Source organism: Acomys russatus, chromosome 1 (assembly GCF_903995435.1).
Source record: "Acomys russatus chromosome 1, mAcoRus1.1, whole genome shotgun sequence".
Taxonomy (NCBI): Eukaryota; Metazoa; Chordata; class Mammalia; order Rodentia; family Muridae; genus Acomys; species Acomys russatus.
The window spans coordinates 86,295,895-86,314,109 of record NC_067137.1 but is presented as its reverse complement, the minus strand read 5'-3'; the positions used below and the strand labels follow the sequence as shown (position 1 = coordinate 86,314,109).

Below are 18,215 nucleotides of genomic sequence, written 5' to 3'. Positions count from 1 at the left end.
TTAAGAGCATTGTCTACTCTTCGGAAAGACCTGGGTTCAACTCCCAGCACCCACCCAGCAGCTCACAACTGTCTGTAACTCTAGTTCCAAGGGATCTGACACCCTCACACCAATTCACATAAACATTTTAAAAACTGAATAAATTATATTTTTAAAGACGATTTAAAACTTAGGGCTGGGGTTGTAGGTCAATTTGCAGAATGCTTACTTAGCACACATAAATAAAGGCCTGGTGGGATCCCCGGCACCCCACAAATGGTATGGAGGCACATACCTATAACCCCAGCATTTGTAAAGTCGAAGCAGGGGTTCAGGCTGGAGAGATGGCTCAGTTGTTAAGAGTACTCGTTGCACTTGCAGAGCACCTGGCTTCAATTCCCAGCACTCACATTGGAAGCTTACAACCATCTGTAATTCCAGCTCTCGGGGATCTGACAGCCTCTTCTCGTCTCCACAAGCACCAGTCATGCAGGTGATGCATATACATGCAGGCAAAACACTCACACATAAAATAATAATGAAATAAAATGGTAGATTTTGCTACCTGGGAATTATGCCTGACATAATTTACAGACCAGGATAGAAAAAATTGGAAGTTTAATGAGTCCAAATATTTAATCCTTTAGGTAAAATGATAGTCAAAATATTAAGGGATTAGGAGGAAGTCCAGAAAATTAAGAAGAATTCTAGGTAAGATTCCTCTGAAATCAGGGCTCACTGCTGCCTATATGCTGTATTTGGTAGAGAGCTCATGCCTGGTTGGCTAACTCCACCTGAACCAAGCAGTGGCCATTTGTCCCAGCACTCTGTGTGTGCAGGGCTGCCTTTGGGCACTCCAGTGTCCAACAGGCTAGAGACACCCCAGCTTGGGATGGTCTCTTTTAGGGATGTGCCATTCTTGGTGACTAAAGCCCTTGTTCTGCGCACAGTTCCACACAGAGCTCATCCCTGGACCTTGTCTGTTGCCAGGCAGGTTGCATTAGTCATCAGAACGATTAACAATGTGGCCCACTGATGACCATACTGATCAAACCTTCCTGTCACCACATGAAAGTAGAGATGTCAGCGCAAGAATTCGGTAGTGAAGGATTAGACTGCAGGTTTTGAGGGATAGAGTCCAAGGTGGACACGTGCAAATTCACAATTTGAAGTCTAGTATCTCCTCCCCTCGAAAAAATATATTTGTGCAGTTGCAAATGACTGCATCTACTTCAGTGTCCTCCTGTGCTCTGTAGCACCCAGGAAAGCAGAAATGGAAGGCTCTGGCATGTAAATGGGAAAAGCGCACAGAAGCTTAATCCCACCCACCAATTGCATGGCCACGAAGGTCAGGCTGCTGGGAATGTGGTGCAGTGGCAGAGCACATGTCTAGCAAGCACAAGGCTCTGGGTTCGATTCCCAACATGGTTACAAATCTAACCTTCTCCCTCCACTCTGTTCTCTGGCACAGATGATGACCATCTATCTACAGAACTTCAAAAGCCCCTGTGCAAGGTGTCCTTGCTCCCACCTGACTCCTTGAATTTAACCCTTAAGAGCCAGGTGAATGTCAAAGCTGAAAGTCCTATTTCAGTTTAGCCACAAAACAAAGGATGCAGAATCTTGCTAGCACCAGGTAGTGGCTTTGCCCCATTCTGATTGGCTGGCATTTACAGAGTCCTTGCTAAGGCTGGCAATCCCAGCCCCTCCCTTCCTGGAGCCGACTTGGCTGAAGATTTTCTGTGCAGTGCACACATATACTTACTTTGTCCCGTACCTCATGAATTAAGTCCTCAGGAAGCCAAAGCAAGATGGGGACAGAGGACTCTAGACTTTAGGGTTGAAGGTGAGTCTGTAAGGAATTAACACACTTGGTGATGAGTACAGTCTGTAATTTTGATTTCACTAATTGTTATGCTGAGTGACATGCTTATAATCCTAGCACTCATGAGGTACAGGCAGAGGCAGGAAGATCTCAAATTTGGGGACAGCCTGAGTGACACAGACCTTGTCTCAAATAACAAAAAATAACTTTTTAAAAGTTCTTAAGAGCCAGGTGTGGTGGCACACATATAGCAGTACTGTGTCACTAGGCTCCCACAGCCCAAGATCAAATGGCATCAGATTCAGACCTGCTTGCTCTTGTAGTTTTTCCAGTTGAGTCTGCACTTCTCTGCTGGAGGTGGACTTATTTATTTGTTTTGGTTTTTCGAGACAGGGTTTCTCTGTGTAGCATTGGCTGTCCTAGACTCTCTTTGTAGACCAGGCTGGCCTCGAACTCACAGCAATGCACCTGCCTCCCGAGTCCTGGGATTAAAGGCCTGTGTCACAATGCACAGCTGGAGGTGTACTTCTTTACGTCTGTGTTGGAATGTCTGTCCAGTCCCCAGCAGAGTGGAACTTTCTGTAAAACTAATTTTTCTCATCAGTGTGATCTTTACAGTTTTAGGAAATAAACATAATTTACCATATCCCTTTTTAAAGACAGATAAATGAGCGAATATAACATTTATTCTGTAGTAGTTAGTACATAAATTAAGTCAGCTTGAAAACTTTTTCTCTACAGAGTATTATTTCTTTATTATCAGCCTTTGATTCACAGTAATACTAATTTTAATGAGAATACAAAATGATACTGTTACTTTTATAATGGTCCATCCAGTTAACATTTCTGCAGCCAAGAACTGACACATGAGGCCTTGCACAGGCCTATTTCTGCACGTGGTCACAAGTCAGAATGGATACATTGTTTATGTCCAGATTGCCCCTGTATTTAGATCTCAGCTTCTCCATTCCAAACAAATTCACTCTTTCTACTTTCTTATTTGGCACTTAACTTTTTGCAGTGGCTCTGCCTTATGCCCTGTCCTGCCTCCTGTTGCCACCTCCTACACACACACACACACACACACACACACACACACACACACACACACACACACACTCACAAACACACACATACACACACACACACACTCCCTGCCCAGGATGAGGTGTAGGAAGCCTTTTATCCGGGTATTTGACAGGAGCTAACACATTGAATCTAACTTAACCTCGGCACCCATACTTTATGTAGATGCATTCTAATAAATTTTTGTCATCAAGGATTGGTTCAAAATATTCTTTTTAAAAATGTGCAATAAAATGCAGAATGGATTAAAAATTTCAATTCGATATAAGAAACTTTGAGACATGGTAAAACAGGAATTCAAACCTAAAGAACTCTACAACTTAAATGAAGATATTTTTAAAAATGTAAAAATGGCAGGCAGAAAAGCCAAATCCTCATGTATTTAGTATTGTATTAAATTCGAAAGTAGACTTCAGTGAAGCTGCCTGAAGAGCCTTTTCAAACAACAGGGTTTGAAAGTGTAACAATCATTGTAAAATGCTGCCACAACTCCCTAAAAATTCTCAACTATATACATATTTGGAAAAAAAAATAATAAGGCACCTGGAAGTCAGACATTTGCAGACGAAATGAAGTGTGGGCTGCATGCACAGGCAAGGCTGAGCCAGGGCTCTCTCACAGGCCATACCGCTAATGAAGGGCTCGCCCAATATATTGGTGAGACTGCACCATCATCTCTCAGAAGTAAAGCCGTGTCTAAGACTCCACTAAACAGTAGACTAATTAAGATCATCACCTTCTTCATGCTGTCAAGCCCGTTACCTGGGAGGAAGATTATGCAGACAGCTTTTCTGAAGAGCACCATTTGTGCCACATGCTTATTATTCTTGGAGGTGGAGGGGGTGGCAGGGAGCATGATTTCTGTTGGAAAGTTCTTTTGTTTTCCGCTACCTTTACTTAAATGTTACTGGGTACTATTTTTAATATCATAAAAAGTGCTTTAAAAAAATGTTAAGTGACTAGTGACACACACACACACATACACACAATGGAGGTAAGTGCTCATATTCTCAGTGTTGTAAGAAGTGGAGTGAATAATACTAGACTTTTAAGAGGATGAAGATAATACACTGAAAAATCATCAAGTATCTGATTGACGCCCCCAGCCTTAGAAAATTCTGAGTTCAAAAAGAAATTTGATCTTAGCTAATAAATGTTCATTAAAGGCAGATTTCAATTAAAATTAATGTGAGTGCCATAGGTTGGTGCCTTTAAACTGGTCAGTTAAAGGCCAAAAGGGTGTAAATGGAGTCTGACTTTTTCTAAATGTTTTGCATAAAAGGTCAAACTGCTTAAAATTCATCCCATTGTAATAAACTATTTTATGGTAGACTTCTAAGCCATATCTATGGTTCCTGTTTATTTTTATAACAACAGAACAGGTTGGATCATCTTTAAATTCACTATAATTTGGCCACGTAGCAGACACATCAGGTGACAACCCATTAATGAATTTCCGCATTCTGTTTATGATGGACCAAAGTAACTCCATTTTGCTTAAAACTTTCATTGCTGTATTTAAGCGACACACTCTTGAACTCCGGGTCTAGAAAAACCCACAAAGATACACTTGGCACAGAGATAAAGAATAGCCAATCCGCTGGAAAATAAAGTATTAAAAATGTAAACGCTCCCCCAGACTTCTCAAGAGTTCTTCCTTAGAAGTTAATCATTTGTGGTTTGACATCGGACTAGTACCAGACAAATATCAATTAGTTCAAGAAATAATCAAGAGGATGCCTGCCAAACTAAAAACCCACCTTCTTGCTCTCTCACTTGCCACAATCTATAAAACGTTCTTTCCTTCTTGCATTAGGGACTCGCACCTGATCCGCTGTGTCGGTGATGTGTAGGGCCAGCGTAAGCTGAATGATTAATAAACAAGACCCTTGTGTGTTTACATATGTATTGGCTCCTAGTGTTTATTGGGGCCTCATTTAAGTCCGGCACAACATTTACAGATGGAAGTTCTGTTTATTTAAGTCCTCAGAAAAGCCATAGAAATCATTTAAGAATGAAGAATATATTTTCCTATAAAAATAAGCTATCATAATGCATTCTAACCAAAGGTGTGGTTGTCTAACAACAGTGTAGGGAACACACACACACCACACACACACACCACACACACACACCACACACACACACACACACACTCCAAAACCTGAGACCTAGGGCTACTTTCTTACCCCCAAGATTACATATTTACTTTGTACCTACTTTTCCAAATCCCCAAAATCAAAATACCTCCAGTAGCTGCTAAGAGCTATATATTTTATTGATTTTACTCATTCATAAGAAGTTATTAGAAACCGTAATACAAGTAATAATAATGGAGCCAATATTATAGTAAATAGATAGAGGATTATTTAAAGTACTGAAAAGTGCACCAACGCTAATTAGGCTTTTAAAACTGTTCATTTTCAGACATATCTGTGGTAGCTATGTATACAAGTCTGCTAGCACCGTATGCAGTGGGTTAAAGTACTCTTTCAGAGACGACTTAGCAGTGATTTTTGGTTTTACATCTAAAAGGAACACAAAAGAAATTTACTGAGGGGGGGGTCATGTGTTTTTATGTAGCTAAATTGAATGATACCCCCATCACCCATTAAAAACATGAAGATGGGCAGGCCTAAAGAAAATATCATTTTCCAGCCGAGTATCTTGCTAAACATTCACCATTTGGTTAAATTCCTTCTGTACAAGATCACAATATGTATTTACAAAAAGAAAGTATAGGAAGAAGCAGTGTATACATACGCAATCCATAAACACAGTGTAGATGCACAGCAGATGAAAAACAGTGGTGCTTGCTGGGCAGTGGTGGCTCACGCCTTTGATCCCAGCACTCAAGAGGCAGTGGTGCTCATGCCTAAGGACAATGCTCTTCAACAGACACCATACCATCTGCACTGTATCTTTTGTAGCTAGTTGTAACAACGTCACTTAGTTTAGAAAGTGGGGTGGGAATGCTGTACAATATGGACTCTAATGCGGGGATGGGAAGTATGTTACAGTGTTACAGCGACACACAGTGAAAAACACTGGCGTTAAAAATCTAGGCTTTCACATGAATTTTTGTTGTTGTTGTTCTGTTTTGTTTTGTTCCCCCCCCCCTCACACACACACACAGGGTCTCTCTGTCTAGCCATGGCTGTCCTGGACTTGCTTTTATAGGCCAATCTGGCCTCCACTCACAGTGATCCACCTGCCTTTGCCTCCTGAGTGCTAGGATTAAAGGTGTGCACCGCCATGCCCTTACATGAATTTTGACTTTTTATTCAGTTGTGCATATAGTTCATATTTGGCCAAGAAGAACTATTTTCACAAGAATATTATGGAGCTGGCCGTGGTGGCCCACACCTTAATCCCAGCACTTGGGAGGTAGAGGCTGGCCGATCTTTGTGAGTTCAAGGCCAGCCTGGTCTATAAAGCGAGTCCAGGACAGCCAAGATAACACAGAGAAACCCTGTCTTGAAAAACTAAAAAAAGAAAAGGAAAAAGAATATTACGGTTTCCTGGGTCTTTAGAAATAGCTCTGGCCAGCTGGTAGTAGCACACACCTTTAAGGCAGAGGCAGAGGCAGAGGCAGAGGCAGAGGCAGAGGCAGAGGCAGAGGCAGAGGCAGAGGCAGAGGCAGGTAGATCTCTGTGAATTTGAGACCAGCTTGGTCTACAGAGTGAGTTCCAGGATAGCCAGGTATTACACAGAGAAACCCTGTCTCAAAAAAAAAAAACCAAAACAAAAACCAAAACAAAAAATAAAAAAATCCCCTGCTAAGGGAATCCTTTGCCTTCTGGATAGAAAGCACTATTCCCCTTTTAAGTTCTCAGCAGATGGGGCCACACACAGATGGGTATATACAGTTCTGCTGGGCAAGGAAGATGGAGAGAGAAAACAGACTCCCAGTTTCCGGGCTTTTATGCTTGTTGACTACTTCCCTAGCTGAAGGAACCTGTGAATGGCGTTTGTCAGGAACTTGTTCAGGGCTAGAAACCAACCCGCCTAGTTCACCATTAGAAACAACAGGAACACACACTGGAAAAGAAAAGCGAATGCAGTGGTCACCTATACACGGCGTTCCAGCGTTGTGACAGTAGAGACCAGGGGAGCATCTAGCATACCAAGTGCTCAAGAAATACTCTCACTTCGTCAAAGCTGCCATTTCTGCACCTCCCTGTATGTCACTTCACACTGTCATCTGAGCTGACACCCCCTTTGTGCCCCCCCATACACCCCCGTCCAGAACTGACTGTGTTTCAATGACGGAGTTTTATAAACTTCATTTATTCTTTAGCACTTCTGGGCTGGAATTGTATCTTTCGATTCCACAGAAGATAAGCCTCTAATTTATCACTAAGAGAGAAGAAGTGCCACAAACGTATAAAAGAATCCATCTTTTAAGGGGTTTCTCTCTCTTCCTGTGATCTGGAAGTGCAGTCACTGTAGCAGGGCATTTATTTTGTCGTCCCCGGAAACCATTTCATTCACCAGCTGTTCTACAGACAGCTCGATAGCATTCTTGACGAGAGAAGAAGCTGTTTCTATTAAGAGTGTTTCATATTGCTCTGAAGTTCTCCCGTCGAAATCACCGTCATTAGCAAAAACCCCTACTTGCTCATTTTCCATTGAAACTAGGAATTGCTTAGGGACATTTTTAGATTTCTTAACATCAAATTCACTGATTTCAGTGTCTGTGATGATAATAGCAATTGGCTCCATCCTTTTGCTTTCTTCTGATCGGGGTTTCTCTGCATCAATTCCATTTTCTTTCAGATCTGGTGCCTGGCTTACTGCAGCTTCCTCTGCCTGGGACACTGTAGCTTCCTCTGCCTGACTAACTATAGCTGCCCCTATTTGGCTGGCTGTAGCTTCCTCTGCCTGGCTGGCTGTAGCTTCCTCTGCCTGGCCAATTGCAGCTTCCTCTGCCTGGCCGACTGTAGCTTCCTCTGCCTGGGACACTGTAGCTTCCTCTGCCTGGCCGGCTGTAGCTTCCTCTGCATGAGACACTGTAGCTTCCTCTGCCTGGGACACTGTAGCTTCCTCTGCCTGACTAACTATAGCTGCCTCTACTTGGCTAACTGTAGCTTCCTTTGCCTGGCCCACTATAGCTTCCTCTGCCTGGGACACTGTAGCTTCCTCTACCTGGCCAATTGCAGCTTCCTCTGCCTGGGCAACTGTAACTTCCTCTGCCTGGGACACTGTAGCTTCCTCTGCCTGGGACACTGTAGCTTCCTCTACCTGGCCTATTGTAGCTTCCTCTGCCTGGGACACTGTAGCTTCCTCTGCCTGGGACACTGTAGCTTCCTCTGTCTGGCTGACTGTAGCTTCCTCTGCCTGGCCGGCTGTAGCTTCTTCCAGCTGGCTGACTATAGCATTCTCTGCCTGGCTGGCTGTAACTTCCTCTGCCTGGCTGACTGTAGCTTCCTCTGCCTGTGCCACTGTAATTTCCTCTGCTTTGCTCAGTTTACCTTTCTCTGCTTGACTCAATATAGTTTCCTCTGCTTGGACGACGGTAGCTTCCTTTACTTGGCCCACTGTAGCTTCCTCTGCCTGGATTAGTTTACCTTTCTTTGCCTGGCTCAGCGCAATTTCTTCTGCTTTCTTTTCTTCAGCAGCACTCCCTCTACTCCCCTCATCTTTCGCACTTGGTGCACTCTCTTGGATGTTGGCACTGGGTTGTTCTACACCGCGCCGCTGTTTGGCTGCTGGTGAGGGAGGAGCCGCAGAAGCCACTGGCTGCGGGCTAGCTGCTTCTGAGCTCTCAAATAGATTTGCTTGCTGTGCTTGTACACTTGGCTTTTCCGTAATCACTTTAGTTTCCGTTTCAAGCCCTGTAGTCTCCATCTGAATAGCAGAAGACTGGTTTTCTAATTCCAGTTCTACGGAAATCACCTTCTCTGCTGATGTGACACTGTTGCTTACATGTGATTCGCGGCCCTCTTTACCATCCTCCGCCAACACATCTTCCTGTAGGCCCTGGGTGGACTTACCCTGGATTGCCTGGTCAGCCAGCTGGGTCTGGGCTTTTATCTCCAAATCGTCAGCATCTCCCTGGACCCTGACGTAGCCTGAGTCTTCTGTGAGTTTGGAATGACGACTTCTCTTTGCCCCTCTTGAGAATCTTAGGCAAGGAATCTTAAGTCTGGATTTTGCCTTTTTTTCAGGAAGTGCCACATCCTCAGGCTGCGCTTCAGGCTCAGATAACTTAGGCTTTTTTGAAGACTCAGACCTTTTCCTGCGTGTCACAAAGCGTTTGATGGAGGCCCAGGCCCCCGCTGGCTGCAGCTGAGGAGAAACCCCCGCTTCTGGGGGACACTTCTTTGTCACCTCAGCAGTCTCAGAACCAGCTTTGGGCTTCATCTTGTTTGCTTTCTTTCTTCTCTTGAAGCAAAGTGTGGCTGTTTTTCTCTCTTGTCTCTCTTCCTGAGGACTCACTGCTACTGGCCCCTTCTCATCCTTAGTTTCTATTTGAATCTCAGAAACCCTGGTCTCCTCCATTTTTACGGTGCACTCTTTCATTCTCTGGAAAGGTGTCTTCTCTCTTCCTCCTGAAGTCTTTGATGACAAAAATATCACACCAAGTCCAATGTCTCCCAGGCTGCTGCCCTGCTTTTACACTGCCCTGTTTCTATGGCTTCTTCAGGATACAAATGCCTTGTTTATCTGTTGCTCATGATCTCGTCTTTTAATTTCCTCTTTGAATGAAAACTCTTTCCTGGACAAAATTCTCCTTTATTCAAAGATCAACCTGATGAGAGAAAAGAGTGGGGTTTTATTTCACTGTGAGCCTATTATTTTATTTTGTTTGGCTTTTCAAGACAAGGTTTCTCTCTGTAGCTCTGGTTGTCCTGGAACTCACTCTGTAGAGGAGGCTGGCCCTGAACTCAGAGCTCTGCCTGCCTGTGTACCCCCTCCTCCCTGCAGTGCTAGGATTAAAGGTGTGTGCCATCACTACCCTGGGGAAACTTTTTTGTTTGTTTGTTTGTTTGTTTTGAGACAGGGCTTCTCTGTATAGCCTTGGTGGTCCTGGACTCACTTTGTAGACCAGGCTAGCCTCGAACTAACATCAATCCACCTGCTTCTGCCTCCCAAGTACTGGGATTAAAGGTGTGCACCACCATACCCAGCTGAAACTTATTATTTTTATTATAAACTGTATCATATGGGGCATGTGTTTCATGGAGGTACATACTAAAACAACTTATGGTTATAAATTGAAGCTTGTTTTTGCCTCATCAGAAAGATTTTAGTGTGAACCCGTTTTGTTCTATTATTTTTGTTAACGCTTTGCTTGAAGCCACGCTGCAACTGTGCCCTTAGTGGTCTCACCATGAATTGTTTATGGCCCCCACAAAGAGAGTTCAGCAAATAGCAAAGAACAACGGAGGGCAGCGAGACAGGCAAGCCAGGCAACTTTCTCATCACGTACAGCGAAGAGCTGTGGTGCTGCTAGGGACTTGGGAGATGACTCAAGATTAATGAATGACAAAATTGAGCTCCCAAGTGGGCAGTGGGGCTTGCAGAAAGCCTTAGGCTAGATGAGGGACCAGAGTTAGAAGTAGAAATCTTGACTCTCCGCTGTTCTTTGCATTGTAACATAAGGTTTCTGTTCTAAAAATGGACATTCCATCAAGAAGGTGCTACTTTCCAAACATGCTCTCAGAAAAACCCAGCACTGCTGCCATTCTCTGCTCTTAAACTGGTTGTGTAACTTCGACATCTTCACGGAAGTGTCGGCTACTCCTACTTTCCCATTGCAACTGCTCACAGCTGGAGGTAAGTTGGTGACTGTAACAGCCAGCGTTGGTTGCGCAACTCTTGTGTACAAGGCAGCGCTGAGCACTTTTCTCATGCATCTCTAACCTGCACCCCAGTGTTCCAGAGTGAGGAGGCGGTGATATCTCCATCTGCAGTTAAGCAGCCTGCCTGAGACTACAAAGCTAGTCGGCGGCGACAGTGCTAAGGTTTAACCCAAGACTGCCTGCTTCTGAAGCTTGTGCTTTGAGGTCCATGGGAAAGTGAATTGCTTTCAGATGCTAATCTGAGGCTGGTTGTGGTGGTGCAGGAAGGAGTATAATTCCAGCAAGTGGGAGGTGGAGGCAGGAGAATCGATCAAGGTCATCCACAGTTATGTAGTGTAGTCGAGGCCAGCACTGGCTGCGTGAGACCCTGTCTTAAGGTAGAAAAAAGTATAAAACTAAGCTTTTGGCCTCGTATATAGTTCAATGACAGAGCATTAACCTAGCATGCCACAAGGTTCTGGATTTGATTCTTAGTGCCACCAACATAGTAATCATCATCATCATCGTCCACAGAATGACATGGCTTAAAGAATAGGAACCTGGGGTGATTAGCTAACAACAGCCCCATGAATTTTAGGTGATGGATGTCCTGAGTTAGGCAAAGGGACTGCTTCCTTATTCTGGTTTCATGTACATTCCTCACTGAGCTTTCATTTGGGTACTAGCTCCTAATTTTCTGTAGAACCAGAACCCTGGAAAATCATTTCAAGATCTAAGGAAAGAGTTCTTAAGGGTAAGTATTGTGCGTTTCATCTTTCTACACAGAAACATAAAATTCTAGAATAATGATGAAGCCAAAATAACATTTACTGTCTCTCCTCACATACTGTAATAGCGCTAGAGCCCAGTCTTAATGGCTCCAAGTCTTCTTTCCCTGTGCTGTCAGCGCCTGATGCTCGAGCGAGCATTTCTTCTAAGCCGAGATGTGTGTATTGACAGAAGAAATATTCTAATGAGATCATATTCCGGGAAGTATCTGAAACTAACCTGAATGGTCTAGATGTTTGCACGAGAGGCTCCTTTTAATGTACATCACTGTCGGGATCAACGCCCCAACAAGTGTATTCGAGGCAGGGAAAGGATGCAGCCAGCAGGCGTTAAAACTTTGCAGAGTGTAAAGTCTGCAAATGATTTGCCTTTACCTTCGAGAGGAGCTCTATCGCCTTGGATCCTGGCAGAATCCCATGTCTAAGGCCACAGAAAACAACACCCTTTCCCCCTTGAGCAGCAAAGAGCAACCACTATCCGAACAGAGCAAAGAACCTTTCCCAGCACCAGACACAAACCGCGAAGCTTCCTCCTGGAGGAAGGACGCTCCAGGCTTGACGCCCCTGTAGCAGGAGACAGAGCTCAGGATAAAGTGCTCAGAAAGGAAAATACCGGGGGCGTGGAACAGATAGCCTAGCTTCAAGCTATCTGCAGAATTATCATAGCTTGAAGCCGAAAAGCACAGTTCCCCCAAAAAGCCTTGAAGAAGGAAAAGGGTTAGGCAACCGGTGCCAAGGCACCGGCTGCACCGCGTGCGAAACGAGCGGGTGGCAGAACTGCCCAGGGTCACCCACCTGGAGACGCCTGAGGATCAGCGACCTTGCAGTCTCCGCTCCCTCGCTCTCTGATGACCAGGACCCCGGGGTCTGTTGCTGTCACCAGGGGCTCAGCGCATTCATTCCTGATCCAGAGTCTCCATTTACCCAGATCGTCGCAGTCTCAGGGAAGCCCTGATCGCGAGGCCGAGGCGCACGGGCCCGAACAACTGGGAGCACCGGAGGCCGTGAAGCGCGCAGCCCTCTGCAGAGGGACCGCAGCCGCGCGCCCCCTCCCCAGCGAGGAGAGACAGCTGGCCGCGCCAATACGCGTGGAGTACCGGGGCGGGACTACGGTCCGGGGCGGAGCCAATTCAGCCAGCCACCTGCCAGCCTACTGCCCCGCCGCCCAGAAGACCTCCATGCTCCCGCCCAGGACGCACCTCCGCTGCAAAATGACATCAGGGTCTGAGGTAGAGGGACCACTAAGGCAGTGCAGGAGGACTGCAAGAAGAGGGTAGAGGATCCTTCATTTCCTAAGACTCATAGCCACAAAAACCCTGTTTGAATTTATGTTCCCACCATAACCCACCTCGAACATTAAAGCAAGGTAGACAGCATATCTTCAAAGAAAGATTGATGAGGCTGGTAGGATGGTTCAGCAGAGAGCAGTTTGCACTTTCAGAGAGTCTGCTTCCAGAGGAGGTAGAGTTCGAGTCCCAGCACCCACATCAGGCGGCTCACAACCACCTGTAACCAGCTCGAGTGATCTCTTGCTTCTACAGGCAAAATATACTCACGTGCACATGCCTGCCTCCCCCAAAACTAAAATAAAATTAAAAAGCAAGATTCATAACCGTATAAGGAGAAAAAAAAAGTGGCTTTTATTTGGAGACGGGGTCTCACTGTGTAGTCTGGACAAACGACCTGGACCTTATTATGTAGACTAGGCTGGCATTGAACTCACAGAGATCCGCCCACCACTGCCTCAAAAGCCACACCTGACTAGAAAGAAAATCACGTATAAGGTAAGAAACAGAAACAACTTTGCCAAACAGGACCCCAGACCTATAGAGGCCAAGCTGAGACCAGTGGGAGCAGAGTCCACCGTGACAGGTGAGGAGCGCACAGAACACTGCCCGTCTGACATGAGAAGCTCAGGCGGATTATTGTTTTCTTCAGGTCGTTCCCTGGGCTCTGCTCACCTTGCTCCTGTAAAGTGGGCATGGAGAGGAGGGCCCCCACCACAGGAGCGTGCCAGCTCGGGTGAAAAACAGTGCACAAGTATATCTCTGTGCACACAAGGTGTGGCTTCCTCAGCTCAGGGCCGGTGACTTTGGGGCGTTTCTGAGAACTGAGGTCCTGTAAATTACATCTCAGCCTCCTCCAGTGCTCTTCCTAGCACGGAGCTCAGGAGCTCCGGTGATGTGGAAGAAAGGGTTCTCCCTCCCCCCTTCCCCCTCCCCCCTTCCCTCTCCCCTCTGTCCCCACCTCCCTCCCTTCTTTCCTGAGTGGACCATGATCTCTGGGAGAGCCAAGCTCAGAAGTCCACTTGGGGATAGTTTTTCTAGGAATATATTTTACCTTCCTAAGATTCTCTAGTCTAGATTTACTCCACTCCAAGTCTTTTTACATGTGTATTTCAAAAATGTTTGAAACCAAGTGTCTCTGCCTTACTATGGTAGAGCTAGGCAGAGACAGTAATGTATCAAATGCTTGCAGCAGGGGGAACCACAGTAAAACGCCTCAGTTACGTTGTAACTGTACCTGCATGTCTACCAATCTTGAGAAGGAATAACACAAAACAGATCTGATTCTATGTTGTCTGTAGATTTAAAAGTTAGTGATACAAGTTGTCAAATAGGAACTCTAGATTCTAGTTAGGCTGCAATTAAGGAGTTCAATTAGGGGCCTGAAGAGATGGCTCAGTGGTTAAGAGCACTGGCTTCTCTTCCAAAGGACTCAGGTTCAACTCCCAGCACCCACAGAGCAGCTCTGTAACTCCTGTACTAGGGGATCCCACTCCCTCACATAAGCAGCCAAAACACCAATGTACATGAAATAAAAATAAACCAATTATTAAGAAAAAGAATGGGGCCGGGCGTGGTGGTGCATGCCTGTAATCCCAGCACTTGGGAGGCAGAGGCAGGTGGATCGCTGTGAGTTCGAGGCCAGCTTGGTCTACAAGTGAGTCCAGGACAGCCAAGGCTACACAGAGAAACCCTGTCTTGAAAAAACAAACAAACAAAAAAAGAAAAAGAATGGGCCAGAGAGATGTCTCAGTGGTTAAGAGCACTGACTGCTCTTTCAGAGTACCTGGGTTCAATTCCCGGCAACCACATTGCAACTCACAACTGTCTGTAACTCCAATATCTGACACCTTCACACAGACATATATGCAGGCAAAACACCAATGCACATAAAATAAATTATTTATTTATTTATGTTTTGCTTTTGTTAGCAAGGTTTCTCTGTGTTGCCTTGGCTGTCCTGGACTCACTTTGTAGACCAGGCTGGCCTCGAACTCACAGTGATCCACCTCCTTTACCTCCGGAGTGCTGGGATTAAAGACGTGTGCTACCACCACCAGGCTATTTATTTATTTTTTAAAGATTTATTTAGTGTATATGAGTGTTCTATCTGCATGATGGTTGTGAGCCACCATGTGGGTGCTGGGAATTGAACTCAGGACTTCTGGAAGGACAGACAGTGCTCTTAACTGTTGAGCCATCTCCAGCCCCAAAATAAGAGAGAGAGAGAGAGAGAGAGAGAGAGAGAGAGAGAGAGAGAGAGAGAGAGAGAGAGAGAGAGGGAGAGGGAGAGGGAGAGGGAGAGGGAGAGGGAGAGGGAGAGAGGGCTCTTCCTGATTTGCAGAGGACTGGAGTTCAATTCCCATTTCAGGCTACTCACTACTCACAACTGCCTTTAACTCCCTCTGCAGTCATTACAGTTCTGTGCACTCACATGCACGAATGCACGCACACACAAGCCCGATCGAGGGGCTGAAGATGTAGGTGAGTTTGTAGAACAGTTGCCTGGCTAACACAAAGCCTGGGGTTTGGACATGGTGAAAGAAGCCTGTGATCTCAGCACTTAGGAGGTAGAGGCAGTAGGATGAGACCTTCAAAGCCATCTGTGATGGATACACAGGGAGTCTAAAGCCAGCCTGGGCTACATGAAACTCCATCTCATAAACCAAAATGAATTGGATTTATCTTTGGCCATCCAGCAAACGCAGGTGTGTGAAGGTGTCTTAGCATCCCCACGGAGGCCATATGTTAACCCTGCAGTTTTGAACTCTAAACAAGCTGGAAGAATTCTATGCCCCTGGAGTGGCAGAGGCCTTCAGACCCAGCAGACCTGGGAGCTGGCAGTCATTTTAGGAAAAGAAAAGGCCAACCCAGATGAGGATGGGATAACATAGCTATCTTATTAGGAAGCACCTGGAGCCAGGTGTGGGAGCTTAATCTCAGGACTTGGGTAGCTGAAGCAGGAGGGTGGCAAGTCCCTAGCCAGGCTGTACTACATAGTAAGACCCACTTGGAAAAAAAAAAAAGGCACTGGGAAATGAGAGATGCAGGTGGAAGCCACAGCAAGAAAGAGCGGCTTAGAAACTTGTAGCTCAAAAACATATTTAAAAAAAAAAGAAGAAGAAGAAGAAACTTGTAGCTCTCCTACTTGCTTGGCTCTTAAAAGCAAAGATGTTGAACAGAGTTGAAGGTAAGAGGTGGATTTAAGGGCCAGGTGGTGGTGGCGGTGCATGCCTATATTCCCAGCACTTGGGAGGCAGAGGCAGAGGCAAGCAGATCTTTGTGAGTTCGAGGCCAGCCTGGTCTACAAAGTGAGTCCAGGATAGCCAAGGCTACACAGAGAAACCCTATCTTGGAAAAAAAGAGGTGGATTTATCTTATATTCTAAGGGAAAATAAGATTTATATGATCAATAACTTCTATCTCTCTCATGCATACACACACACACCCAGGAGAGAGAGAGAGAGAGAGAGAGAGAGAGAGAGAGAGAGAGAGAGAGAGAGAGAGAGAGAGAGAGAGACAGAGACAGAGACAGACAGACAGACAGAAAGACAGAGACAGACAAAGACAGAGACAGAATATTACTATAAATAAAAATCTGCATTGTGGCTTTTATTTAGCATATGAGTAGAACTCAATGCCAGATGTTTGAACAATGTACCCTGTACTTCATGCATGAAAAGAAACCTGTCATTCCTAAACACTCTTAAGTGACAAGACTATTGAAGCCATTACTGTATTATTGCCTACTACTCCATTTGAATTACGTAATTAGGAAATGAGCTATAAATAATCCCTCCAATCTGACAAGGAACCACCCTCCTCACCAGCATATTTTATTAATGCTATAGATACAGCATGCCAATAAAATAGCCTACATATGTATCTGAACAGTACTGACTGATAATACCGCCTCTTCCACTCTGGTCCCCATCCACACAGTCCAAGCTTTTAGCTACCACAGCAGTCTCAACCCCTTAACAAGCCCCATGTTCTTGAGCCTTTCTCAGAATAAGCCTTCCTCAGCACCTTTCTCTGGCACACCATCTAATGCACCATGGCTCTAGGTCCCTGGTTATTCATGGGTATCATGAGAGCGGCAGGGGGCCAACGCAAACCCAAGTGCTTTACTTGGCAGCCCATACATGCTTCTGTCACTCTTAAATTCTGTGTATACACAGCTTCAGTGTACAGCATCGGAGGTGCAATCGGGAGGCACAGCCCGCTTCTCAGGGATCCTACCAACATGGAGAGGGGAGGACCAGAGCGGGAACCAATGAGTCTGGGACTGCAGTCAGTCCCACGCTGAAGGCATGGTGACACTGACAGGTCCCCTGTGCACTGATGCTTCTCTAGGTATTTTAAACGTGTGGCTGCAGATACCTTATGCTTTTTTTAAATTATGGAAATAGCCCCTGCAAGCTTGTACCTATGACACCTTTGAGCAAAAAGCCAAGAATCAGTTGCATAAAATCCTTGCCCATCAGGACTGCTCAGCAGCCACTGTGACCTCATTTCTTCCTGAAATTTCCATGCAGCTTAGTTACCTCTTCCTTCTGGAGGCAAGCAGAATGAACCTAATTTTCTACTTCGTACAGTATGGTCAGGGCTGCCTTCTAGGAACTTCTGAGAGACAGCAGAGAGCAGAGGCTTTGGCATAAGGTGACAGCAGGCACTACCAGCACTGGAATCCTGAAATGCCTTTCTGAAAAAAGAGGCTAGAAGCCTAATCGATTACAAGTCACCTACATATTTCCAAGCAGGCATCAGTTCTTGTTATGAAGCCAGAGGCTCCCCTTTGAGCAGTTTCATTCGCAGGAATTAGCTAGGGATGCTTGTACCAAGTTGCAAAGACACATGAGAATTTCCCATGCTTTCTGCTCATTATTATGTTATTTACTTGTGTGTGTGTGTGTGTGTGTGTGTGTGTGTGTGTGTGTGTTGATCAAACCCAGGGCCTTATACATGCCAGGCAATCACTCCACCACTGAATTATACCTGAAGCCTTATGCTACATTATTTGTAATAGTAAAAACCATGGGGCTGGGGAAATGTCTCAGCGGTTAAGAGTTTGTTGCTCTATGACGTAGACTGGAGTTAGGATTCCAGAACCCATGTCAGGTGGCTCTCAAATGCCTGTAACTCCGTTCCAGGGAATCCAATGCCACTGGCTTCCACTGGCACCAGCTTGTTCTCCCACACTGATACATGCACATAACTAAAATGTATTCTTCTGGTTTTCCCTTTTTTAAAGATGTGTGTGTGTGTGTGTGTGTGTGTGTGTGTGTGTGTGTGTGTATGTATAGAGTGCTCTGCCTGCATGTACACCTGCAGGCCAGAAGAAGGCATCATCAGATCACATTATAGATGGCTGTGAGCCATCATGTGGTTGCTGGGAATTGAACTCAGGACCTCTGGAGGAGCAGTCGTGCCCTTAACCTTTGAGCCATCTCTCCAGCCCTTC

At 45.4% G+C, this 18,215-nt stretch overlaps 1 protein-coding gene across 1 annotated transcript; it reads right to left on the bottom strand.

The window, feature by feature from the left end:
* Positions 1-7,122: 7,122 nt before the first annotated feature.
* Positions 7,123-12,562, bottom strand: Akap5 (A-kinase anchoring protein 5). Its single transcript, XM_051147798.1, has 3 exons — positions 12,261-12,562; positions 8,471-9,644; positions 7,123-7,678 (listed from the first exon to the last, which is right to left on the bottom strand). Exons 2-3 carry the CDS (start codon positions 9,413-9,415, stop codon positions 7,334-7,336), a joined length of 1,290 nt encoding a protein of 429 aa, XP_051003755.1. The 5' UTR covers positions 9,416-9,644; positions 12,261-12,562; the 3' UTR covers positions 7,123-7,333.
* Positions 12,563-18,215: the final 5,653 nt, after the last annotated feature.